The sequence below is a fragment of the Amblyomma mixtum genome, chromosome 3 (assembly GCF_055824585.1).
Source record: "Amblyomma mixtum isolate Tamu chromosome 3, ASM5582458v1, whole genome shotgun sequence".
NCBI lineage: Eukaryota > Metazoa > Arthropoda > Arachnida > Ixodida > Ixodidae > Amblyomma > Amblyomma mixtum.
The window spans coordinates 43,138,218-43,166,138 of record NC_143014.1 but is presented as its reverse complement, the minus strand read 5'-3'; the positions used below and the strand labels follow the sequence as shown (position 1 = coordinate 43,166,138).

The following is a 27,921-nucleotide window of genomic DNA, read 5'->3' as shown; positions in this document are numbered from 1 at the left end:
CCGGCCGGCCGCGCATATGCATATGCATACACGCCTCTGCAGCGGCGCCAAAGCGACGTGGCAGCGGCGGTCAGTCGTCGACGTCGTCCGGCCGTAGCAGCGTGTGCGTACTCGAGAATGGCCGGCGTTTCCCCGCCGACGGACGGACGGTGGCACTAGAGCCGCGCCGACAATGGGAGATAAGTTCCCGACAGCGGGGGAGCCGCCGACAACCGCAACCATTGTTGCGGCCGCCGCAATCCTCGTCGTCGCCGGCTCCTGTTTATCCTCGTGTACGACGCTCACTTGGGAACAGCAGTCTACCGGCAGCGCTCACTTTATCTCTCTCTCCTCCGCTTCGATTCAGGTTGCCGCCGGTGAAAAGCAGCGCGACAACAGTCACCGATGTCCGCACGAGTGCGAACAGCGTTGTACGTTGTAAAGACTGAGGCGCGTCCGGTTCTTAAGCACGCAATCTTCGTGCCGTCGGATCGCGCGGGCTGCAGCAGGCTCTGGCAACATTAGCGGCGACGAACGCATCGATGATAGATAGTTCTTAATTGACGACGCGTATCTCAGTGTAACGCCACTGCGGGTCGCGGCGACGGAGCCCTGCCCAAAACCTAATTGCCTAACCCGTTTCCCCACCCATGGGTGTATGCCAGGGCACAGCGCGGCAGTGCAGGTTACTTGCGCTCTTGAATGTGTTCGTTCCTCGCGTATCTATCCCACTTGTCCCTCGACCGCGATATCACGACCGAGAGTCTGAGAGGCAATCAGTGCCCTTTATCCAATACTATCTGATCCGTACCTATTATGCTGACCAAAGAAATAAGGTTATAATCGAAGCCCAGTGTCCAAAGCCTTGTGCGGCCACCTGCGAAATCATGCTCGATCACTTTGCTCGCCCTGCAGTCACGGCAGCCAATGTCGCTGCAGCAATCAGGCTGGGGCATTTGCAAGAATGCAGGCGCATGAAATGAAAGGAAGATGCAGTGCCTTGCACTGGCGACAGATACAGGGGAAAAGGAGAGGGGGGGGGGGATAGTTGGGTCGGCTTTGAGCGGACTGCCCTGGACGCTAACTTACTCCGATGGAAAGGGTGAAAAATGGGGTAATGGCGGGTGTTGATGAGGACAATGAGGACAGGCGTGTATGCATCCATGGGTACCGTGCTACACAGGAAGGTAACGCAAGACTCAAAGGGGACAGCCCCGCTGCGACTGGCGTGTTTGGCTGCAGGGGCACATAGTACGTGGCAGTGGTAGTAGTTGTAATAGTGATTTATTCGTGCGTAAGCACTAATCCGATGGGTGCCAACCCCGAGCAAAACCGTCCGTTGTCTGTTCCCTTGTCTGTCCGCAGCTGGCCTAGCGCGAGCGCTCCATCCCGCAGCACTGCCCGCTCATCGTCTTTTACGTAGCATAAATCCGTGCTTTGCTTTCGCACTGATTCGAATGTGTAAACATTCCGTGCTTTTTCTTCTAAATAAAAATAAAACCAGGTCATCGGAAAGGCAGTTTCAGTTCGCTACTTGAATACAAGGTATGCTGAGACAACAGCCAGTGCAATTGACTGCGCGAACGCGCACGTCCAAACCCGATCCGACCAGCACGACCGGGATTATCAAGCACCCTGTGCACGCAAATTCCCCTAACAGCTTCGTAACTCAGCCGAAGCGTAACTTCCGCCATTTCCGCAACGGACGATATAGTAGCACATTTTAGCGTGTAGGGGCTGGCGAATCCCCATTTTGTGCTACTGTGAACAATTTTTTTTTTCGCCCGACATCGTATGTGTCAGACATTAAGCACCCTTCCCTTTCATATCTACGCTTTGTATACATTCAAGAAATAAAGCTTTATCTTAGCTGGCGAGTATTTCCGCCTACTCCTCTCCCCACCCCCACCCCGGTTTCCGTTCTCTACTCCACCCCAGGCATCCACGACTTAGAGGAGCCGCTATTTGGCTCACCTGTTGGATTAACTTCCCAGAATTAAACCTTAACGAGAGCAGTTTGGTTGCCCCAGCGAGGCACGTCGAAACGGTGAGACGATGATTGCTGCGCCGCTCCTTCGCGAATCTGGGCCCCGGCGCGCGCCCTGAAATGCAGTCTCGAGCCAGGAGAGTCGCAGCCATGCGAAACCGATCCGCTCTGCACACCGCAGTAAGGCACGCCGACCGGTCACCGAGCGCTGCCCAGGCGCGAGAAGGCTCGCCCTCCTCGGTCCCCCTCTATGATCGAGGCGCAAATTGGCGCGCTGGGCCTACAAACAGTTTCACGGCTGGGTGACACGCGGTCGCGAATCGCCCCCACCACCGCCCCGATCCCTGGCTGCGAACCGCCCCGTGCGGCCGACGGCGAAGGCACCGGGAGACACGCTACAAAGTGGGCAGCCGGGGAAGCGGGCCAGTCCCAAACGTAGGAGGAACTGACGCCGCGCAGCTCCGCCGACCCGTCGCCGTTGACGAGCCTTTATCCTCAAACGCAATACGCGCGGTTATATTGTTTCCGGGTACGAGGCTGCTGCTCCCAGGAGGAAATCCCCCCCGGGGCGCCAAATCCGGAGGCCGGCGATGTACGCGGCCCCTGCCGGAGGACGACGCGGGTCGCGAGGACCGCCACGCTCGGTCGAGCGTGCTGGCACTGCGAGCTGGCACTGCGGCGGACAAAGGGTCCGCCAAGGTGCGGGGAACAACGCTTTCCCGGCGCCGGAAAACCGCCGCTAATCGGCCCGCCGATCCCAGCGCGCGGACGCTGGTGCTCAGGGCGCCCTCCGGGGTCGTGAGGTCCCGCCGGAGGTCGCGCGCCGCGGTCAGAACGCCGGCCCTCGCGCGCGACCGCTTCCTCCAGCGCTCGTCTCGCTACACTTCCGGCTTGCCGGCCTCATTGCGGCTCGCCAGAGGCGCGCTTCGGAAAAGAAGCAAAGTGAGCGAAACAGATACGGGCGCCCAGCCACCGCGATAGGATCGCGGAAGTGATCAGAGGACGGCTCTGCGGCGCTTCGATCAGCGACGCGAGGGGAATAAGGCGTCAACGCTTTCTGGAGCATGACAATTTTCGGCGTGCGACTCGTCCTCTCTCTCGTCGTGGCGGCGACAACGCGCACACTGCGCCGGAGGCCCGACGCGGCGCACGCGATGGCTGTTGCACATCGCGCGGGCGCCAATTACGCGCAGACAATGGCACTTCTCGGGTCCGGCGGACCTTTCGACGAGTGAACGTCCGAGCACTGATCCGACGCGGGGGCTGAAAAAGAAATAGGGACAAAAAGTGAAAGCTGCGGCATCAATACCGGCTTCGCGCGCCGGTTTTGCAAGAAACAAAGAAAACCAACGAGAACGGAAGAGATGAGAGCGGCGAAAAAGAAAAGGCCGCGTGGGGCCTCTCGACGAGTCGTGTGGCACGCGCAACGCTTTGCCCCCAGCGGCGGGTCACGCGGGAAACCAGTTCCCAGTCGTGCACCTCCGTTCGGCTGCGCCCGAGGGGTCCCAACGGGGGAGATTTCGCTACTTTTTTCGGTTCCACCTCCCCCCAACCTCCTTGTGTGCCGACGCAGCCAGCGAGAGGTGTGCACGCACAATCTCCCCGCTCTGTCGACGAAGCCAAACGCCGCGCGGCTTACCCGTATACTCACACACTCACACACACACACCAAGCGCGGAGGGCGACAGACCGAGTTCGTGTCGTCCGTGTCGCCGACGGTTCTGGAAAGCGCGGCACGAACAACCAAAATGAGGCTGCTCACGCGTCCCCAAACGCCGACGGGTCGCACGATGGCTGCCGCGATCGAATATGAGTACGCGGGTGAGCCGTAAAAATTACGTTGCTTGCTCGTGCGATAGTGACAACCACGTCCAGAGTTCAGGTTGGTTGTTACTGCTGATAAATCAGTGTCCTCTGGCTAACTAACTAGTGTCGCTCGGCGTACACCGGCACCGGAATCTTGTTTCGCTACAAAAGAGAGATATCCAACGACTCAAACACCTTCCAGAGCGATCACAAAGACGCCTGCTTCGGATCTGTCATTAGCCAACTGTTATAAGGCAACTACGTAAGAGACGGTCGGAAAAAAAACCAAGTTCATATATGTAAAACGACAGAGCGAGACAGGTACTACTGGTTGCAAATGAAATGCGAACGGCACAGTTAACAAACACAAACAGCTCGAGAACAAATACCAACGGGGCTCTTGATCACTTTATGTTAGCAGCCACAGCACATGGAAAATTATAATTAACCACGCAAGCGTTCGACTTGACTGAATTGTTGGCGGCGTTTCATTTGCCAGCCAGTATGCACATCGGGAAGCTGGAAGGAATCGCGCCCAATGGTCGTCAGAAAAGCGCATGCGCCAGCACCACGTGTCCAGCACCACGGCGTGGCGACGTTTTCACCGGCCATGGTAGCCATGGCCAGCTACAGGCCGGCACAGCATCCGCTCCTGCCATCGGAATGAGAAGTCCGCGAAAGAAGCCAATAAAGGAACGGCGACGATGCATGGGGCTCGAGCCGAAATACAGGAACGGACGGTGATCGATAAATGACGTGCAAATAGGCCCCGTGAAGCAAACGTCTGCACATAAGGGCTCAGACCGGCATGTAGAGCGCGTTATACATTATAAACAGCATTCATCAACCCTGAAGCGACGTATCCGAACTTGATGCATGCAGTTGACTTGCTTCGCAAGCCAGGTGCTTAGTCTCCACACTTTATTTCCAGATCATTGGTGGAATTTCACGTAAAGTGCAGAATGTACGACTAAAACCGGTATTTTGGTGGGCGCTAAAACTGACCGTTTTCGCTGTTCGCCAATTGATCGCGACGAAGATCCTTCTAAATCGTGTTCAGTCCTAACTCATACCAGTGTTTGGTGCTGTAACGTGGCCTTGTCTAATTCTTGTCATACAAGTCGTTTAGTAAAGGTCCTGCTAAATCAGTACAAACGTGCTAATAAAAAAACCCGCACGCAATACGAAAAACGAGGGAATACCACTCGGCGATATCCGCACCCCCCACTTTTCCGACGTAACCCGCATTAAAAAGCAATTACAATGGCGTGGTTGATAGGTTATACTAGAGTACAAACCGACTTACGGGATGCAGCTTTCGGGATCCGTCCCGCAGTCGCAGATTTGAAGCACGCCATCACTTAAGGATGGGAGCAATCTATATGCTCGAACTTGACCAAACATCGACTTTGTCCGCTCTTGAATGCATTCGGTGGCTGTCTGTGCGCCGTTAACGGAATTCGGGAATCTTAAATCGATAAACTTACTAGGTAAGAACTGCAAGTTTTGTTTTCAAACACTAGCATCTCAGGGGAATCCTCAGGTAAGCACAGATATCCGCGAAACGTAACTATCAGGGACGAATAAAACGAAAATTTCACAACTGAAAGGTGAACGATCAGACTAACAAGGTTTTAGCCGAGGAAGCTTGACGCTTGCGTTGTTAGCTGTCACTTCGAAAGTGCAGTGAGTACACTCTGGGAGTGATAATTAACGGCGTTTATATTTGTTCCCTTTTGCGAGTTTTGTGTTCGCGTTCGAACTGCATTTCATTCGTCCACAACAATTACATACATCCGTCTGTGCAAACATCCATGTTGGACGTTTCGGGTGTCAAATGAGTATCCGCAAATTGATATCGCGAGTTTTTCCGGGGCATTCGAGAATTCAATCCATGGAGGTGGAAGAGAGATTTGTTTGACGGCATATCCTTACGACACAGAAAGCGGAGACCACGGCAATTTCTGCAGCGGTACAATTAATGTCTGGACATCCCATGATAGAAATGAATGACCCCTGTGTTAGACGGATATTCATAAACTTCACGTGAATATTTGACAGAAGTTAACGCAGGTTGTAAATAGCCGATAAGCTAAAATATATGTTTCGAATAAAAGATATTTGCTGCACGACATGTTAGTTGCATGCAACCTGCCGTGCTTTTTCTGTGCCAAAATTTATTTGCATGAGTTCGCGTTCTTTCCGAACAGTTAGTTGGCTCTAATGGAGGTGTGAAATTTCGTTTGCGCTATGTCCACCAGGCCAGAACTATGTCTATCAAAGAATGCTGCTGTTTATCAGACTACGCGTAAATGGTTGTGGGAGGCTCAAAATGTGTAAGAATGTATCGGGCTTTATTTTCGCCACAGGAACCAAATATCTGTTTCAGCGCCCAGTGAAGGCGAACAATTACCTTTCTGAAGTCACCGCAAATGATGATTGCTCTGTAAGGCACCAGCAATCGTATGTTGAGTGCGCGAAAAACGCTCGATACCTTTGTCCTGTGGCCGTACCTACATCGGCCAAACGGGAAGATGCCTCAACGAAAGGCTCATGGAGCACAATAACAACGTCATGGGGGCTTCTGATCACCTAGGTGTGCACTGCCGTGATTGTAAGCAATGCAAGGAACATGGGTCCCTGTTAGCAAGAATCTGTATTCTTCATGATACGCTGACAGATACGCCAGAGAGAGAGCTGAAGCTGCAGAGACTGCGAAGAAGACTGTGTCAGTACACCATCGTTGTTTTTCAGTGAAAAAGAACTTGTTTTCTTAGGATTGCAACGCGACAGTTGAGTTAGAAGGTCTTGGTTTGTTTGCACTCGGCTTCCACATCACCGCACTAATTTTTTTTTTTTTTGCGGGTCTCATGTATAGGCCACGTGCGGGTCGCTGCTGCTGCCGGAGATAGCGTCACTTATTGTTTTTTTTGTGCTTGAATTTCCTATGGATTTCCTCGATGGCATTCAGGGATCTGGAACGGATGTCCCGCGGACGTCCGATGGATATCCACAATTACATGGTTTAACAGATAAACCGCGTTATGCAGTGCCGAAGCATCACATAACAAACATAACACCCTAAAACTGAAAGATTGCCTCATTCTCAAAATCCTCCAGGGCCCATAAACATTCCGTCTGCCAACTAAGTAAGATCAAGATCGTGCGCTGTTTCTATAGACATCCAGGGAAATCTTCAGTTGGATCCGAGTTCATGTGTTTCTCTCATTCACTTTTAGATCTCGGATATTACAAAACGAAGCTTAACAATGATGCAACACGTCACAAAATCAAGGTGCTTTGCCCAGACGCAAGTTCTTAATGCACATTTTTCTCTTCGCGATTATTACGACACTGTCTTCTCCGTACAGAGCAGCCGGTTACAACGCGCTAAAACGTCACGTCTAGCGTGGCGGCTCCAACAAGGCGTTCGGTAGACAGCGGGCGAAGCTGTCCCAGGCGCACACGGAGTTCCTTTCATCTGCAAACACTTCGCGAGCTACAACCCGGTCACAGCGACCGGTTCTTCGAATCACTGGCCACCACCTCATCACGCAAACGCGTTCGCGCGCCCACTGCCAGCCGGTATCTTTAATGTCGGCCCGGTCGCGTTTCCACCGAGCATGCGAAGTGTGCATAAAAGACGGCGGCCGGGAGCGCACTCGGTCCGCGCAGGGACACGCACAGTCTCGGCGGCTGCATAGCGTATGGCGGGTCGTACTTCCGCCTGTGTACAAGAGAGATCGATGTAATCGCTGTGCATAAAGCCAGCCGCGTGTGAGGCCTGTGGTGGGCAGAAAAACAAGCTCGGGGTGGCCTAGACGCAGTCGCAAACGCCTCCCCGTTTCTTCTTCTTCTTCCGGAAGAGCCGTTTTTCGCTTACTTTATCGGCACAATTTACGCGCGGAACTTGGGGGCGGTGAAGGGAGAACCAGTCTGGCGCGTCGTGCGCTAACCGCCCACTCCCCTCTCCCCTGTGTTTTGGAGAGAAGAGGTTGGCGCATAGCGCAACGAGGGATGCTCAATAGGGATGCGCTCGCACCACCGCCATGTGCGCATTATCCATGCCCCCCCCCCCCCCCCCCCCCCCGAGGCTAAAAGCGAAACGGAAGCGGAAGAATTAGAAATCTTTCGCACACGGGGACGACCTGCGTAACGCGGACAAAGATTTAAAAATAGAGCGGCTTTCGTATTACGAGGATGCGAGCAGACGTTTCTTTTTTTTCTTCGCAAAAAAGTAAAGAGAGAAAATCAGAGGAGGAAGGAAAGGAGGAAGGGGCCGGGCTGTGTTCGGGTGCTCGTGACAGTGGTTTTACGCGCTCGTTGGTCGATCAACGAATACAGGATAGGACAGCTTGCGAATCATCTTTTTCCATGGCGGTTGTGCAATTGTCAGTCAGTTTAGAACGAACGAGCGGCGATGTGGGACCGAGAGGGTCGGATAATCCGCGGCGACGAGTGCCAGACAACACGGGTCGAGCAGCGCTGGCGAAGAGGCGTGCGCGCCTTTAGCCGTGCGTGATTTGCTGCCATGTTCTACGCGTTTCCGGGAAAATGAAGCATTTTCGAAAAGCACGCGCGCGCTTGAACTGAAGTACATCACTCGCCTGGAGTGGTCCGAATGTTCGGCAGTAAATCTCTCAGAAATTTGAGGACCAGTCCAGCGGGAAGTATTTGTTGGACACGCGGAAGTAACACACGAAAAGCTGCGTTCGTTAGCGTATGACAAGCCGTTTCATTGCAGTTACAATTCAGTTTCTGATGTAGTACGTCACCTTGACCGAGGTAGCTTGCAGACCACACGAAGCGAAGACGCTGGCGAGCCTAGCACGGAAGACCTCGGAGACGGGACCATATTACAAATAGCACTAAAAACAGCTGTTTTTTTTTTTTTTCCTACGATTTTTGTCGCTGTTCAGTCCTCTGCTTCCTTCTCATTAATCGGCCTCGGCTTCGATACCGGAGCTGGCGAATGCCATTGCTTGGTTAGCTGTCAGACATATGACGTCACAAGACGCGGCATGCCAACGGTAAAAAGGGCAAATGAGAGGTAATCTGAAAAAAAAAAAAGAATCATTACAAAATAAAGCCACGCGTTATAATCCAAGAAAAACGCCGGAAACTTGGCTGGATCCCTGGGCAGGGGTAAAACCCAACACCTTGCATCCGAATTGCGTGAGTTCCGCTGAAAAGAAAGCGCGCAAAGCTGCGACTACAAGCCCGCTCGGGTTGATCGAAATGAGTCGGCATGCCGTTCGGCCCTGCAGCAGTGGGGCGCGGCTGCCAGACGCATTTGTCCCGCCGCGCACGCCGCCAGCCTGGTGCACACTGCGAACGCGTAATCAGCTCGCGCCGGCGCAGCCACCAAGTCCTGCCGCTCGTGCGTGCACCCAGCGGGAGGGTCCTAGTTTACTCCGCACTCGACCCGTGCAAAGCGAACGCAGGCCCCCTCGACGACTGTGTACGTATGTGGACCGGATCGCCACAGCGGGTCTGAGGAGCACGCGCTATTTAGCGCCGCGTGCCTGGCTGGCCCTAAAGAAGAAAATAAAATCCCAGATCTAATAAAAACCGGAAAAACATCAGCGCCCCTGTTGCGGTACAAAGAACGCGGCGGAACGAGTAGGGTTCGAGCCACGCTCGGCGTGCCGTCATTGGATCGTGCCGGGACGTCCCGCCGCGCAAAGCAACGCACAAACGCTGCACCACAGCGTGTCGCAGGCGCACAGACGCGCGCATGCGGTCGCCACGAGAAGGCACGGGTGACAAAAGCAGAGCAGGTCGAGCTGCACCCTTAGGTAAGCGGCGATTATCGAGTTCTCGTCGCCAGTCTGCGCGGGGGCATTAGACGTCCTTTCGGGGGGTGTGACGCGGCGACCAACTTGCGCGCGGCCGCGACGATAAGAACAATGACACGTCCGATGCTGGGGGCTTCCTCCGCGAAACTAAGGAAATGATAATAAAAAAGCAACGTTCCTCTTCGCCTTCGATCGAGGCTTGGAATCTGGCAGAAAACGAGTGTCGCGGGGGCAAAGGAGCGCGCGGCAGAGGCACCAGGAAAAAGAAAAAGGAACCTCCTCAAGCACCTGCACTTGATAGTAGAAGGGCTGCAGGCGGCCTTTCTTTTTTTCTTTTTTCCGTTGGGCCTGCGACGACGACGAAAACGGAGAATAAACGTCTCTGCCGCCCGTTATCCTGCGCCAATGTTATTAGGAAAAAAAAAGTTAAAAGGAAGGAAAAGGGGGAGCCTCATTGCTAGCGGGAACGGGACGGACGTACCCCGCGGTGTGCGCGCGCGCCCACCGAAGCCGGAGAGTCTCTCATTGCTGTCGCGGCCGACGTTCCGTTTTCCCCTCGGGGAGGCCCGCCAAGAACGAGCAGCCTAAAATAAGAACCTTCGACGTGTATCGGTGCCGGGTCAAACCTAAATTGCGGAGGACGCTACAAGCGCACGCGTTCGCCGCCGGTCTCTGCAGCATCGCGCGCGAAAAGCTTGTCCACGTGAGGAACAGCGAAGAATACATGTTCGGTTTTATCGTTTCTTTTCTGGAGCATCTGACTGCGCGCCCCCGGGGAGGTCGGCGACGTTCCACCGCCGGACGCGCAGACAAACCTAAGAAGGCACACGCTAAACTGGCTTTCATCTCATGCATAGCGAGAGCAAAACGCTAATGGTTGTTGCTGCATACGGCGCACGAATGTCGCGACTGCGACAACTCGTTGTGGCCGGTAAGGTGCCAGCGCGCCCTGCTGACCTTAGCGTACAGCGCCCCCACGGCCAGGGCCGCCGTTCCGCCGACCACAGCGATGCGACGCTGACAAGGGAATGCAACCGAGACGAAGCAACACCGCGGCGGGACGCGATTCGATCCAGCACGAAACGCGTTTTCTGTCGCGCGCGAAGCCCAGAGTACCGCGTGGCCTCCTGACCTCCGCGAAGAGACGCAACGAGGCGAAGCACGACGGGTTCCTCTCTGTCCCCCTCGAGACTCGGCAAACGAAATCGAAAGTATACGGGCGCGGCCGGAGGAGCCGACTTGGGTTGACATCACTCACGCCTACTCCAGGGATGCTGCTGAGTGCGCCGTTTACTTGTCCGCGCCATCACACTCCACTCATGATTGATCTCATTGTTAACTAAGACAAGTAACCTAGTGGTATGGGTTGGGGAACTTTTATATCCTTCCCCACCCCGTACCACTAGGTTACTTACCTTAGTTAACGTTGGTTAGGGAACTTTTATATCTTTCCATCCCTCATAGCCACTCCGGCTATGAGGGATGGAAAGATATAAAAGTTCCCTAACCAACGTTAACTAAGGTAAGTAACCTAGTGGTACGGGGTGGGGAAGGATATAAAAGTTCCCCAACCCATACCACTAGGTTACTTGTCTTAGTTAACAATGAGATCAATCATGAGTGGAGTTAAACCCTTGGGACGTTAAACCCCCATAAACCTAAACCTATATCTTTCATTTAATATGCCCCATCGTATTCTACGTCAGCCGGAGCTTCTGTACCACCAGTACACACTCCGCGGCCCATATACCAGCTATCCCAACTAATGTTATCCAAATATTAAAAATATACCAAGGCATACTAGGTGCAGGTAACTTCAGCCATGTTGTTGACCCCTGTAAGAGAATTTTGCTTTGTTGAAAAAAAAAAAAAAACCTTTTCACCTATTCCGCTCCCGGCAGAATTTAAAGTGCCAAATTGTAGAGCGTCCCAAAAAACCTCCAATTGATCATATTTTTATTTTGATGCGTGCTAGAGAAGTTTTTTTCTCGCTGAAAAGACAGCGCGCGCGAAATGAAACTTCACATGATCACGCGCTCGCGCGCCACGCTACCAAACAGCGAATTCGCGAACGTAGCCGTGTTCGATGATGCAGCCAGCGAATGTGATAGGGCGAAAGCAATGAGGTGGGCTCCGCGGCAGAACCAAAATGACACCCGCCACCTGGCCGCGTTCAGTACAGAAAACCGGAGAAAAAAATCGCCACTTTCAGAAGCAAAACAATGCGTCGGAACGCAAAGACGCCACATGCAGACGTCAGACGTGAGACAACGTCCGCTCACTAGGAATGCAAAGTATTTCGGCCTGCGTGTAGCTAAGGCCGGCGTTGTCCGGAGAGCTATCGGTTTATGGGGTTTAACGTCCCAAAGCGACTCAGGCTATGAGAGACGCCGTAGTGGAGGGCTCCGGAAATTTCGACCACCTGGGGTTCTTCAACGAGCACTGACATCGCACTGTGCAGGGACGTCTAGAATTTCGCCTCAATCGAAATTCGACCGCCGCGGCCGGGATCGAACCCGCGACTTTCGGGTTAGCGGCCGAGCGCCATAACCACTGAGCCACCGCGGCGGCTCCGGAGAGCTATCGGTGGCGGCGAAAAAGTCTGCTGGCATTTCAAAAGCCGAATTTACCGCTGCAAATGTGGAAAACAAATAGCAAGCGATACAGTGCCAGCCAGCCTCCGATAGGTTCCTACCTTATCCATGCAACCGCGAGATTGGACCAAGCAATTTCGGTGCCGCGCTTTCCCACTTGTGCGACGCCAAAGTCGGAAGCAGCACCACTGGGAAAGGCGTCCTAGTTCTACATGCGGTATATCTTTTTTTTTCTTTTTAAATCGCGCTTTCCAAACTTTGGAGTCGACCAGTACGCGAATCGTAGTCGCTGCAAGGCGCAAACCCGGCTACAAACGCAGAAAAGTTAAGGACTCCCAAATGCCGGTGATCACCGGTCTCGACATTTCAGAACGAAATAAACGAGCTCGCGTTTCGCAAAACAGCTCTTTCTACGGGACACACTCGTGCAGCTGCGCAGTCTCCAGTGGCAAGTTTCTCACCGCAGCACCGCTGTGTACTGGTATGTGTACTGGTTCAGCGCGTAATAAGTAATAACGGCACGCGACGTGATCGGTCGCCGCTCGGATCCCCGGCTTTGGTGGTTGACCGGAGCGTGGGCACCGGCCAATCGCAAAGCGAACAGCTCTAATTTGGACCCGCCTGATGGCTAGAACGCTGCACGGTATTAGCGACAGAAAATTGGCAAACACGGAGGTACGCGCCTCACAAGAGGTGCGGCATGGTTCTGCCTTTATTGACTTTGATTCCACCCTCGAACCATATATGATACCGACACGAGCGAAATCTTTCCATCGACGTGTAGTTCAGGTATAGTGAACGGTCATGCGCAGCGCATATGCCACGCGAATGGAGAAGGGGGCACTATGCTAGCGTGAACACATTCACCATTAGAGAAAACGAAACTACAGATACAGAATTAAGTGAAATTTCGGTAAGCGCTATTAAATGAACATACGCCGAAACAAAGACATTGAAGCTCTGAGACGCCCAGAAATAATGTCCGCAATGCATACAACAGGTAACGGAATGCCGGTATTCATATATCAATGCGGTGAAGGCACACGCAAGTTTCTTTGCGCCGCGCACGTGTGGTTTACACTCCACTTTTTAGAATACGAGCTTCGAGTACAAGTAAACGAAAGTTGTATATTTGCTAAAATGAACGTTTTGACACATGTAACTGTCACAAGTGCCCCCGTTTGTTTGCTTTGATCAACACAAGCTGTCCAATTACTGTTCAATTTTGTCTTCCTCGCATTAAAGTGTGATCAATTTTGAGTTTGTGCCCCTCCCATAGCTGCCACAGCCGAATCTCAGCAATTCGAACTCGAGGGGACCAAAAATTTGTTCGAATTATGCAGAGTTCGATTTAACGGCACCAGATCGCGCTCCCCTTTATTTAAATACATGTAATGTTCACTGGACCAAATCGTCAGTTCGAATAAACCGATACTACGAATTCGAATTACTGACAATAAGCAGAAAAACGCAGCTCTAAGTTAGGTAGAGTTTACGCACTCTTCCAAAACTTCAATGAAAACGACCGTAGCTTTCAGCGCTGAATGTGAATCTGCGGGCCAGCGGAGTGTGAAAAGCCAGCTTGAGGAAGGCCTGTTGGCATCGCGTACTTTCCACGGAGCAGTATGTTTTCTGGTAACAAAAACCCAAGACAGTCGCCCATACGGGACCTCGTATTTGGTGCCTTAAATGTGTAGCCTCAATGCATAACGCAGGCACGGCCTGACAACTAAAATGGTGGTATATCTCGCGCAGGTGAAAGCCCTCCTGCTAGTGGCCCTAGCGGCCACGGCGGCGCGGGGCCAGTCGGACTTCTCGGACCAGGCGACAAAGCAGTTCCTGGGCATGCTGTTCGCGCCGTTCGGCAACAAGCCGAGCGCCACCGCCGCAGCATCGGCGCCGCTCTACGAGGCCGTCTCGCGACCGTTGAGGAGCTCGACCTACCAGGAGGAGCCCGAGCATCTCAAGCCAAGCTACAGCCTTACGCCGCCGCGCTCTTACCGGCGGCCAGAGTCGCCGTACCGGGCTCCGGCCACCAGCTACCCGCGCAGCAAGTCACGCTCGGGGCCCTGGATCTCGCCCCCCGAGGAACACTGGGTTCCCCCGCCCAGCCACTGGGAGCCGCAGCCGTGGAACCCACCAAAACCCAAGCATGGCGCGGTAACTATCAAGATCCGCCCTGCAGCGCGCGAGGAGGACCACCACCACCACAGCCATTCATGGGACGACCACGGGCACAGCCACAGTCACGGCCCCGATGGCTGGCACATCAAAAAGAAGCCCCACTACAAAACCGTGGACGCAAAGATCCGCATCCCACCCGTCAAGTTCCGCCTGCACGTAAGCCCCAAGATACGCATCGTGAGCGGTACAAAGGATCCCCTGGAGAGGCCACCGCCGCCCGAGCCTGAGGAGCACTTCCCGTGGGAAAAACCAAGCACCGGCTGGGAGAAGCCGACCTGGAAGCCGCCTTCCGGTTGGGACAAGTACGCAACTAGTGGATGGGACAAGCCTCACTCCAGTGGTTGGGACAGGCCCCACTCCAGTGGCTGGGACAAGCCCCATTCTAGTGGCTGGGACAAGCCCCACTCTGGTGGCTGGGACAAGCACCATTCGAGTGGCTGGGACAAGCCCCATTCGAGTGGCTGGGACAAGCACCATTCAAGCGGCTGGGACCGATACCCGCCCAGCGGTTGGGAAAAGCCTACGCGGGGCTGGGAGCGCCCACCATCCGAAGGCTGGGAACGATCATCGTCGGGGGGCTGGGAGAAGCCAGCGGCTAGTGGCTGGGAACACTACAGCTCTAGTGGCAGCTGGCAATCACCCCCGGGCGGCTGGAAACCGGACACAAGCGCGTGGGACAAGTACGCCACAAGCTGGGATGATTCGCACCACAAACACTTCAAGCCTCATCACAGGCACTACCCTCCAGACTACCCGCGCTATGACCCTAAGTTCCGCATAAAGGTTCACTCGCACATTGTGACCGATCCTCCTCCGTCGACGACAACCACCACCACGGAGGCTCCAACGTCTTCCAGCCTACGAAACGAACCTCCCAAGCCAGAGGAGCGAGCAGATAGAGTCGACACCACGACCGCTCTCACCACTACGACAGAGCTGACCACAGCCGCAACAACGGAATCCACAACAACCGAGCCCACCACAACCACGACAGAGCTAACCACGACAGAGTCAACCACAACAGAATCGACCACAACTTCTACGACTACTGTTGAACCAACAACATACAGTGAGAAAACCGTACCACCTACAACACCTACTACTACCACCTTCTACAGTGTGGACCCCTCACAGGAATTCACCACTCCTGGTGGCCTTGAGCGGGAAGCACCGACAACTGGCCCAACAGTAGAACGTACCACACAGAGTCCTGACGAGGTCACCACAAACCCCACAACGTACCGCACTGAGGAAACAACCACGGCTATGACTACAGCAGAGACAACCTTGATGAGCACCACTTACACGGAACCTTACGAAGAGCGCGATGGCATGACACCCACAATTTTTCCAGAAAAAAGATCGCGAGACCCATCAACAACAACAGAAGCAAGCAATGAAGACTATCCTGGAAGTAAAACCAGTCAGGAGAAACCAAGCAATGAGGACTATCCTGGAAGTAAAACCAGTCAGGAGAAACCAAGCAATGAGGACTATCCTGGAAGTAAAACCAGTCAGGAAAAACCAAGCAATGAGGACTACCCTGGAAGTAAAACCAGTCAGGAGAAACCAAGTGATCCTAGGTTTCACACAATCGATGATGAGCGAGCATACAGGAGGGACCATGGTCATGAGGCCAAGACCACAACAGTTGGCGAAGAGAGAGGGAAGGTTGTAAGCACCACACCCACAGCTGCACAGACCACACCAACAGAATCAGAAGAGCACAATGAGGTCACCATGCATAAACCAGAGAGTAGTGCAAAGCCAAGCAAGGTTGATAGGGATTTGCCCCTCATCGCTGATCCATCCAGTCCCGAGGAAGTATCAGCTACTGGACTGAATGCATGACTAGTGTCGATGTTGGTGGGCGATGGAGAAGCAAGCCACTGGCACACAGTGCTAGGTTCAGTGGCCAGAGCAGTCAACGAGTACAAGAACTACTACTGATCACTGCACCACAAGTGTTCTTCCAGAGTCCTCAGCAGGAGAATGGAAAGCTGAGGGGACAGAAATGCCATACATTCCCTTGTGGTGCGAATTTGCTAGACTGCCAGCTTCTCACAAACATCACCACCAACATCGAGAGCTCCCTTCTTGATGAAGAGACCTGTGTCTGTGCAAGGGACCCAATCCAGACACCTTAGTCCAGACATGTTGACCTGTCAGTCTGCTGTTTACTCCCTTGTTGCAGCTGACAGTGGATAATTTTTTAATACTTTTCTTTGTTACTGTAAATAGACATGCAACATTGCTGAACTCCAACACGGAGTTCTGAATTAATGTTATCATTCCAGTGTGCCTCTTGGGACAGGTTGTGGAACTCCTAGTTACTCAAAACGTACTGCCATACCAGAAATGCAGCGTGGTTGGAAGCTGCTACGAGTGAATGCCTTCATGGGTCTGTGCGTGTGTGTGTGTGGTGGTGGGTAAAAGGAACATGCAAAAGGTGTTTCCCACAAATGGTGCTGACATTGCTAATAAATTCCTTTCATAAACTTTTGCAATACTGTTCCTTCGCTTGCCACAAGCCTGGTTGCGAAGTGGATGTTTATGTGCTGAAGTAGCACTAAGGGCTACCGGGTACTGTAACGGAGAGCTCTGGTTTGTGGAAATGGGTTCTTTAATGTGTGCCTAAACCTGAGGGGGCATGAGCAATTTTTTCATTTTCCTTTAGCCTCCATTGAAACACAGCTGCTACCAATGAGAATAGAACCCTCAACCAAGTGCTCAGTAGTAGCATACCAGGGTCACTGCAGCAGCTGACACGAGCCTAGAAACCAATTAACATTCTTTGCAACACTGCACCATAAAATTCAATATCTTTATTTTGCAACAAAGCACAGTTCTATGAAGCTGAATAAATGCCATCTTGTCAAGGCACAAACACAAGGGCACTCGCAATGAACAATTGCAGAGAAAGCAACCTTAGCTTGATACAGTGTAGAACAATGCAAGAGATGGCAGAGCTTGTGCGTAACAGCCGTTGGTACAAATGAGGTGCATAGGATTAGGAGTAAAAACCAACATGTGATTAAAACTGCATACCAGAGCACCATGCTTTTCCTCTGAAGTTGGCATTGACTACCAAGGCCACGAGTACTCGATTGTCTCAGCCAGAGCACACCCTGTGAACTGCACATCTGGACTGCCTAGTCTATTCAACACACACAACAAACAACACAGACAGTCTCTCAGCACATACAATGAAGTTGAGCAAGAAAGGTAGCAAATGTAAGTAATATGACATCAAAAATTACAGGACTAAGCAACACACTTGTCACCTAAAACAAAGAACCATTAACAGGCTTGGTTGCTACTATCACAGCCAGGGTGTATCAGTAAAGGTACAGCAGTCAAAAGAGATCTGTTATACCCAAAACAAAAGCAAAAAGTTAGGCATTAAAGGGGCCCTGCAGCACTCTTCGAAGCAATGCCAGCTATTCCCAAGGCAAATTCTCCATGTTACATTAATTCAGAAGGCGGAAACTACACTGATAAGTGTGCATAATTGGAAATTATTCAATAAAGAGTTGAAAACAAAATAAAGAAGCAAAAATGTTCAAACTGAATAGTTTACAAATAATATTTGCTATCAGACAATTCACGTTGCACTTATTCACAAAAGAATTAGACCACTTTAAATACTGAAAAATGAGCATCTTCATATTCGTAATATGAACTTATGGTCAAACATCGTGGCATTTACAAACGGTGCCCACTAGACCAATTTACAGGATCTTGCACAAGTGAGATGAATGAATTTGCTTCTCTCTCAAAGTAGATTGCCAGCACATAGCAGGAGCGCATGTGTGATACTGCTAGGCCTTGCATAATATACCTGGTTGCCCTTATCCACAAGAGTGTCCCAATATTACCTAGAGGAAAAAGTGGCGCTGCAATAGTTCATCCGCCATACAGCGGTACAGGGAGGTGAGGTTTTATATTTGGCCTGGCTACTGCTGGGCATAAAATGTGCATTCAGCTGTAAAAATACAACTCTTCTCAAGGCAAACCTGGAAGAAAAGGCGTAATAGTTTCCATAATGGCTTAACAGTGAACTTTCATTTACGTTAATTTTACTGATAAAGTGAAAAATGCAGGAATTAATATGCACACAGAGAACATCGCAGTGCAGCTACTGATTCTGAGGCAGAATCCACATTTTTTCAGCCCAACGCTAGCCAAGCCAAATATGAAACCTCATCTTTCCGGCGTTCACGTGCTGGATGACGGGCTCTTTAAAGGTGCACTGAAGAGGAATCTGAACTCGTCTTTTTGCCACGGGAACTCGATCTACATGTTCTGAGCATTCTTAGAAACTTCGATTTATTGACCTGTGTGTCCGATTTCCCTAATTAAATCGAATTAATGTCCGGCTCCTGCCTTTTTTTTTTAATTCTCCCTCGTACGGTGGGCGGAGTTGACTAATGCGCGGAGTGCCTTTCACCCAGTCCCATGGCGGCTTGCCGCTTTGCCATCGTCGGAGTAATACGTAGTAATCCGCAGAAGCAAATAGTCCGTGCGTATTTTTATTTCTGCGGGCTTATTTTGCGGCGATATTATCAGCGAATGAAACTATTTATTCACGGAAACCTAAAAAACAACATAAAGCGAAAGCAAAGCCTCCACGGAGCTGGCTGAAAGGCACTCCATACGTTGGTCGACTCCGCCCACCGTACGAGGGAGAATTCAAAAATAAAGGCGGGAGCCGGATGTTAATTCGATTTAATTAGAGAAATCGGCCACACAGGGCAATAAGTCGAAGTTTCTAAGAATGCTCGGAACGTGTAGATCGAGTTCCCGCGGCAAAAAGGCGAGTTCAGATTCCTCTTCAGTGCACCTTTAAGAGACTTTGCTTTGATGGTGGTGCCACTCCCCCCCCCCCCCCCCCCCATCTCCTTAAGCCACAGAGGGAATTATGAGAAAAAAAAACCTGATGACAAAAACTGAAGTCACGTGATGTTTCGAAGGTATGTCCCTATATGCATCTAATACAGCACAGTCTTGCATGTCATGCATGATGGTGCCTTACAGCATACTTTCGCTCTCATGCGTATATAGTCTGAGTGCTGGAATTGTGACAACTGCAATGAAATTCCTGTCCACCAGTGATGCGATGCTCAGAATACAGCAGAACAGCACTAAGGTATGCGCTTCTTAAGCAAACCAAAATATTAAACAACTCAATATTGGTGTGAGGACCAACATTAGCAGCATTATCACATCCTATTCTCTGCAAACAACAAACAAGACTCCTTTATTTAGTTTGTGCAGCCAGGCCCCTTTAACGACAAAAAACAAACAAACAATACAAACATGAGTGAACATAGAGAATGACTGATCATTCATATGACTTGGTCCCAGTATTAGGAGGCGTGTAGCTGGCCACAAAATTGTGTTCAGTGCAAGGCAGTTTCAACAGTGAGCCCCCAATTCCACAGCTATAGGGCTCCAAGTCACTGAAAGAACAAGAAAAGTAAATGCATCATAAGCAAAGCAGTGCAATGTACAGCGACTCGCTAAGCAGACTATGACACTTCTTCCACTGAAGCCTTCAAGCTATGGCAAATGATGACCAGCTCCGACCTGCAGCAGCTGCAGTCAAGTCATGGTGATGTGTTGGGTTTAGAATACTCCAGGCATTTTCTTCGCTGCAACAACTTATAGACATCCTGTATTAACATACCTTTCCCTCAGAAAACGATAGCCATTGTGCCATGAACAAAGTGCCCCATATATCAGTAGAACCTCAATGATGAGTTACCCACCCGTACAATTTCATGGCTTATATCTAGGGCCCTCCTTTCTCAGGTTTTGTAAGTCGGGCGATATTTTTACAGCTAGAATTTGGGTACAAATCAAGTTATTCAACAAGAAGCTCCATAATTCGTGTTTTATAGGGTCATACTTGTCAGCCAAAGACAATATAAAAACTCATTTTTGTACAGAACACTAAAATGTCTACTTCTTGCACATTACTTTGCAAACAATGTACCGAACCCGCAGGTTACACTGCGGAACTTTTACAAAACAGATTTTTTTTCTTCCATCTCCTGCGCAGCACTTCCACATTTTTGCAAGACTTGCCTACCTGTGTTTGTACACTACGACAACATTCATTCAACGTCAACGCAATCTTTTCGAACGCAGAGGAGCTTTGGAGGACATTACGTTAGTACTTCAATTTTATTCACCAGACATTTCTGGATGGTTTCCTGGATAAAAGCTGCTAACGCAGTGATGCCAATAAGAACCCTGGATAGCAGTCATGTTTTGGATTCTCTCTTTTGGAACATATACTGTTCGATCTTGGCTTGAAATTAAGCACAGTCACAAATAAAAAGCACAAAAATAAGTCTAAACTGATAGTGGACTTCTCAAACACTCCTGCAATAAATATGCTAAATTTCGTGCGTTGTCTTCAGCTTTGTGCACAGCAAAACAAAGTTACCTAGGAAGGTTATTTTCGGGTGGAAATCAAGTTTAATATGACTAAGAAATCGTTTCGGTGTGCAAGAATCTGGTAAAGCCAAAAACAAAAGGTCCTATTTATGTTCCCTCACAGCACAGCGCCCACAGACATGGACGCGACTTTTGAAACTTTTCTAAGCGCCTAGAGCTGTCTTCATGATGTCAGTGATGCCAGCTACATTTGAAATCTCATCTGGGCAGAATAGTAAGGCCATTTCACGCCTAGAAAAAAAAGGATCGCTTTTCAAAAACAAGAAATAAAGATGGACATTGCGAAGTTTAATGGTACGCCTAGGAAGTGCTGTGCGGTGCTGTAATTTTTTTCTTCTAGGGTGCGTAAATATAAAATTATTGGTTGTGAAGCGAATACGAATAATAATAGTTGTTTGCAAATTGATTCTAATATTTTAGCCCCAAATAATTTCGAATATCAGTGCACGTAGTTCTAACTATAGACAAATGCTTTTCCACAAAGCACAGCTATGAAAAGACAGAGATATTGCAAGAAAATCTGTTTTCATCCATTATCGGCATAACTAACTGTACCTATAAATGCCGAGCAGGCATTAATATCTCATTCACAATCATTTGAACACCTACATTCAGTGAAAAAAATCTATTGTTCCAGTTTGGCAATGCTCCGTTTTTGTGTGGTTTAACGTCCCAAAGCGGCTCAGGCTATGGGGGACGCCGTAGTGGAGGGCTCCAGAAATTTCGACCACCAGGGGTTCTTTTAACGTCCACTGACATCGCACAGAACACAGGCCTTTAGCATTTCGCTTCCATCGAAATGCGACCGCCACGGCCGGGATCGAACCCGCGTCTTTCGGGTCAGCAGCCGAGCACATAACATTGAGCCACTGTGGCGGCAGTCTGCCTTAATGCTCACATGACAAAGGAGTCACCTGAATGCTGTCATGAAGCATTGTACGGTGGTAAGGTACCTCCATACTGGAAGAGTGAAGTTATCGGCAGGGCAAAGGTGCAGAGAACTTCTGGCAAAACGCAACAAGACGGCTCGCGAAACGAATACTAGAGCAGCAACTTGAGATGTAATGAGAATGGAACTATCCATTCCACGCTCCCTCACGACGACACATATCCCGTTTAGCCCTTTGCATGGCGCCAGCTGTATGCGTGTCTAACATGCAGGCATACAAGTGATAAAATTGCATTCATAATGACTCTCGAAATTGATTGACATAACTTTCAAGCCGTTTCGACCACTGGTTTTGTAGAAAGAAAGGGGTACACATTTGTACAAATGACTTCGTAAACAGACACCAAATGTGGTAGATGTCCACATCTCACTCTTATAAACACACAAGAAGACCCGCAAAAGAATTGAAAATTACTTCAAAAAGTATTATCAGGCAGTTAACTGATGAAAAAGGCTCACAACCTTAACAATTTTTCAAATTTTATTTTTCCTGGCAATATGGACCCCATCAAACTATACACCTGCCTTGGGAGAAACGCACAGAACACTAAGGAGTCTCCTTTGTTTGGTAGTTCAGTAGTATTCAGCACACAAAAATATGGTACGTCGGTGCACTGCTGTCCATTTGCCGGCACTTGAAGCAAGTAAAGGAAAACATGAGTCCTGCTGTCCTACAAAGGGTTAACACTCATGTACTGGTTTCACTGGACTGAAAGCCTCACGATGGGCCCAAACGCTGTTGTGAACAGAAAGCATGAAAACAATACCACACCTGTAAGCCTGGCCCGCATGGAGAGTTTTTTGCACAAAATAACACGCCACGGGTGCTTATCATGTGTGGCATGTTTTTGCGTGCGAAAAACGTTCAATGCTTTAGATTCAAGGGATTAGATGCTGGGGCATCTACAGCACAGGCTGGCTTCAACCCAATGTTTCTGCCATACGGTTTATTTTTGTTCTCTCTAGCCTAATACGTAATGTCTAAATTCTAGCTAATGAAAACTGAGAATAATCATAGCGGTCACTGCGAAACAACCACAGCAGTGTACGCAGGCCGCACCTTTGCCCTTTTTGACACTCAACCCCAGCCAGGCCGCCTCTGTGCGAGCCGCGTCTTTATCGTAGTATCAAAAACAAGAGAATCGCTGCTAGGCAGGCATGCAGCTAGCTGTCTGTTGCATCGCGGGATGATGCAATGATGTGTCATGTGGTGCTGCACTTCGTTATCCGACCCACAAATGCACAGGGCCCACATAACGGCGGCTCTCGAAAACCATCAGCGCACTGATTTTATACAAGGCCCAACACTACTGTGTGCGGGCTAGTGAACTGCCGCAAGATACTGACTGCCCTTTGTAAATGTCACAGTGTTTTGCTGCGATTTTAGATGAACAGAAAATTCACAATTTCTAAATTCTGAAGAGGTTTGCATAGTTCGAATAGTGAAAGTGCAGTACTAATCAAATAGAATGGAAAACACTTACAAACATTTAAAACATTTACAAATTATTCGAAGTGTCGATTATTCGCATGCTTCTACTTTTTCTTCTCTCACACGGCAGAATATTTTCCTAAAGCATACTGTAGCAAAATTTTATTTGCGCAAACAGCTTCAGCTGATAAAGAAAATAATTAAATGGGCGTAAATGTTTTTTTGAAGAATAGGGTTACTATGTTGTGAGCATAGAAGTGTGCACCGTGCATGAATTCTCCACGTTTTTGAGCCATTTGTGTTTTGTGAAATAGAAGGTTCCATGTACAGGCGCGGACAAAAGTAAACAGAGCACACAACTGTCTTCGAGTATTTTTCATGCGTCACCTAATTGAAATTTCCAGCAGTGGTGCGCGCATGCTGGTAGCAGAGGTTGGTGGGCTTTCTTGTAGACAAACAACGCTTCTTCATTACCAATGGAGGAAGCGTGATTGCATTTCGAACGCAATAGCGTGCTCCGTTTACTTATGGCCGCGCCTGTACACACACACAAATGTTCAGTTGCATCTTGATAGGGGAACATAATGGGTTTCTGAAAGGTGTATGCTTAAAATCGTGAGCAACGAAAATGTCTCAAGTTGCACTGCAATTCTTCCAATTAACAGGTTCCCAAGGACGTTCAAAATTTCAACTAATTCTGATCGCATGATATGTTTAGTGACCAAGAGAAGATGCGCCAACACACAAAAGGGCAGAACGCGTGCAGTGGTAGTCAGCCATTGTGGCGACTTCTCTGCGGCGCCAGGTGCAAGGGAGGGGAAGGGGGGCAAAGCATCCGAAAATAGCGTATAAACGCGTGTAAGGGCCGCACCCGTGTATGGGCCGCACCCCGTTTTCCCGAAGGATATGTTTTAAAAGAAATAAATCCGTGTAAGGGCCGCACCCGAACTTTCCATGACACAGGCGGGAATAGCCTCCTAAATGCACGCGCCGTGGCCTCCGCGATCGGCTTTGGCTGCGAACAACGGTGCGCTCGATCGCGGAGCGCTTGATCGCGGAGGCCAAGCACGCGCACAAGAGCTTCCAAAAACCGTCCATGGATGGCGCCCGAGGCCGCAGCCATCATCATCATCGTCAATTTTTTTCTCTCCCGCGACTTCCCGCTATCTAATCGGCATCAGTATCGCCAGCTCCAGCCTTTTATGGCGGATTAGCGCGTTCGCCGTAGTAGAATAAATGCCGTTTATTCCCTGATTGCTGTGTTTTTGCTTTAAAAAAATTTTTTTTTTTCTAAATCGCGTGTATGGGCCGCACCCCGAAAATTGGCTCCCGAATCTGGAAAAAAAAGTGCGGCCCTGCGTTTATACGGTAACACTGGTGTGTGAACATTTCAGTGGAAAGCGCCGCAGAGTTTCTGAATTTTATTTTACAGTCAACGACTGAATTTTCGGACACCCAAATTTTCAGACATGCCCGATATTTCGGACGTCTTCGCGGTACCGCCACGAGCCCCATAGAATCAATGTATAAAAACATCTGTAATTTCGGACGCTCGAACCACCCGCCGTCCAATTTTTCGGACTTTCTGATGCCACGGAAGGTCCTCGGAAGGTCTTTTGACTCCTCACGCAGCGCTCTTGCGAAGGAAATCGACTTGCAGCCGAAGCATATCACCGCTTTGAGCCACAACTAGCCAAATCTAGCCGTCACGCACTGATTTGGTCTGGCCACGCTGCCAATGTTCACCAGCCAGACGCTTTGAGCCACAACTAGCCAAATCTAGCCTTCACACACTGATTTGGTCTGGCCACGGCGGCATAACAGACTGGGGGGCAGACGCGTCAGTGTGGAGCGTGCCGAAGAGAGGCGAGCAGCCGGAGAAGGCAGAGAACAGAAGTACCGTGGAGGGGTCCCAGGCTCCAAGACCAGATAAGCAAAAGGAGCAAGGTGTAGACCGAGCAAAGCCAGGCAGTGGTAGGAAGGTTTGGGTAGTGGGTAGCTCAAATGTACACAGAGTGAAGCGAGCACTACTTAAAACAGTAAATTACAATGAGCAGGTGCAGGCCGAGAGCATTTCGGGTGGGTGCTTTAGAGAGGTGGCAGAGCGGGCCAAAGCTAAGCTGTGGGAGAACATGGAAGGAGAGAACCTCGTGGTCCTCCACGCAGGGGTCAACGATGTATTGCAGGAGAAAGGGAAGTACCTGGGAAGACAAATACAGGCAGGGGTAGAAAAACTTAGGGCGACCTCCGAGGCAGTGCACATTGTTCTGTGCACAGTCCCGGAGATCAGGGGACGGGGCCCGTACATTGAGGACCAGGTTATGAGGGCCAACTCAGCAATCAGAGAGCTGGGAAAGTCCCTCAGGTGCGACGTGATGGATGTAAACCGGGTGATTTATGGAGACAGGAATTCTCCCCCATTCTGCCCTGATGGCATCCATTATGGCGAACCAGTGGGATGGCAGGTTGGGAAGAGGATAGGCCGTAGGGCACTTGCTTTTTTACAGGCACGCAGGAAACCCCTGCAGACCACGGAGTAGGCAGCAAATGTGAAGGGAGGGGGGGGGGGGGGGGCAGGACAAGGGCACGGCAAACGAAAAGGAAGCAACCTCTCAGTGTTGGGTTCATTAACATGCAAGGGGGAAGAAGTCGAATTAAATGGGATGAAATCGAAGAACAACTAAAATCTGAAAACATTGGGGTATACAGGGTTGCGGAAACTCACCTGAGAGACATGGAAGAACCGCCACACATTGCAGGTTACACTTGGATAGGGTGTAACAGAAAAGAGAAAGACCGTAAAGGTGGAGGCCTAGGGGCATTAGTAAATGGGCAAGATTGGGAAAGAGTAAGAGAGAACTGCAGAGAGCATCTATGGCTCCAGGGCATAGTGGGGAGTCTAAGAACAATAATAGGGTTCGTATTTAAAACGGAGTGAGTCGAGTGAGGAGAATAAAGGGCATTTCGAATGTATGTCTAAAGACATCAGGGACTTAGGCTTGCATCAGGAAATAATCATCTTGGGAGATATGAACGCTCACTTGGAATACTTTGACGGAGCTACAGATACAACGGGGAAGATGTTACGAGAATTCTGCGATGCCCATGATCTAGTAATGGTTAATACGGAAATAAAATGCGACGGGAAAGTAACATGGGTAAGAAATAATTTGCACTCAACTATTGACTATTGCCTAATGTCACACAAACTGTATGACAGGTTAGGGGACATGAAAATTGATGAAGAAGGTATGAAAAGCCTGGGAAGCGACCACAGAAGAATAAAAATTACATTTGGTAGCGCAATACCAGCGGTAGGAACTCAAGGGAGGGAAAGCAAACATAACCTCACTGATGCACAACTGCAGGAAGTGTCTGGACACATTGAAGACATAGTATCCAGGCAGCCGGATAGGGAGTGGACATATGATGCCCTAGTGGGGGTTTTTCAAGGGGAGTTAGAGAAGGCCCAAAGAAAAAAAGGGAAGAAGAAAGGGAAGACACACACCAAAAAGCTGGTGGCACAGGGAAGTGAAGGCAGCCATAGCGCGATGACAGGAGGCATCCAGGGAACACAGATTTGCAAAGAAAAGGGGGGCCCCACCAGACGAAGTGGATGCAAAATGGAATGAATACCTTGAGAGCAAAAGGGAGGCAGCGACATTGGTCCAAGCCAAAATAGGAAAGGCAGGAGTCCAGTGGATGATGGAGGTAAATAAGAAAGATAGGAATGCTGCAAAGAGGTTTTGGGAGCACATAAGGCTACAGGGGAAGAGGACAGAGGGCATCCAACACACTCTGACTACACAGGATGGAAAAAGGGTAGAGGGAGAGGGAGCACAAGAATTTATCAGACAAACAATCGAAGCAGCATTTGCAGAGCCTGTGGCGGATGGACTAGGGGAGAGCAGGGACAGCAATGGGGCAGGGGAGGAAGAGCCTAGGGAGAGAACAGCAGGGGACTGGGACAGAATAGAAGGCAAGGTTCCCATCGGAACAGCGACAGGACCAGACGGCATACCTATGAGATTAATTACCATACTAGGCAAAAAAGCAAATTGAAATTACGACAGATCATTGAAAAAGTAGTAGAGGGAGGAGACGTTCCAAAAGACTGGAAAGTGAACAGGATGAGACTACTAATACACAAAGGCAAGGGAAACAGGGACAACATTAAATCCTACTGACCAATTACGGTCACATCAGTTATTTACAGGCTAGCAATGCAGATGGTGAAAATGAGAATGGAAGAATGGGCATAGTGTGAGGAGATCTTGGGAGAGTTGCAGAACGGTTTCCGACAGGACAGATGGTTGGAGGACAATCTATTTGTCATAACGCAGTGTATAGAGCTAGCTGAGGCAAGTCGGAGGCCTCTATGGATGGCTTTTTTAGACATTAAGGGGGCATATGACAATGTGAATCAGGAGAAACTTTGGGACCAATTGAAGGGATATGGTGCCGATAGAAATCTGGTTGAATATTTACAACGTGTATATTCAGACAATGAGGTCGCAGTAACCTGGGAGGGAGAAACTACAAAACCAGCTAAAATTAAGAGAGGGCTAAGGCAGGGCTGCCCACTATCACCCCTACTTTTCATGGTATACGTGAGCCAAATGGAAAAGAGATTGGAAGAGAGTAGGGTAGGAGTTGACGTGAGTTACAGTGGAACCTCGATTATACGACGTTCAGGGGACCGCGCGAAACCGTCGTATAATCGAAAA

At 50.1% G+C, this 27,921-nt stretch overlaps 2 protein-coding genes across 3 annotated transcripts in view; one reads left to right on the top strand and one right to left on the bottom strand.

The window, feature by feature from the left end:
• Window positions 1-16,842, top strand: part of LOC149349940 (uncharacterized) — a 33,149-nt gene extending 16,307 nt beyond the window's left edge. Inside the window, exon 2 of the mRNA XM_089578920.1 lies at window positions 13,920-16,842. Within this exon, the coding sequence (XP_089435046.1) occupies window positions 13,920-16,199 (2,280 nt within the window). The 3' untranslated portion in view covers window positions 16,200-16,842. The remainder of the gene's footprint in view (window positions 1-13,919) is intronic.
• Window positions 16,843-19,216: 2,374 nt separating this feature from the next.
• LOC149349939 (uncharacterized) overlaps window positions 19,217-27,921 on the bottom strand; it is a 49,050-nt gene continuing 40,345 nt past the window's right edge. For both annotated transcript variants that reach the window (XM_089578918.1, XM_089578919.1), the window contains one exon: window positions 19,217-19,810. In XM_089578918.1, the coding sequence (XP_089435044.1) occupies window positions 19,808-19,810 (3 nt within the window). In that variant the 3' untranslated portion in view covers window positions 19,217-19,807. The remainder of the gene's footprint in view (window positions 19,811-27,921) is intronic.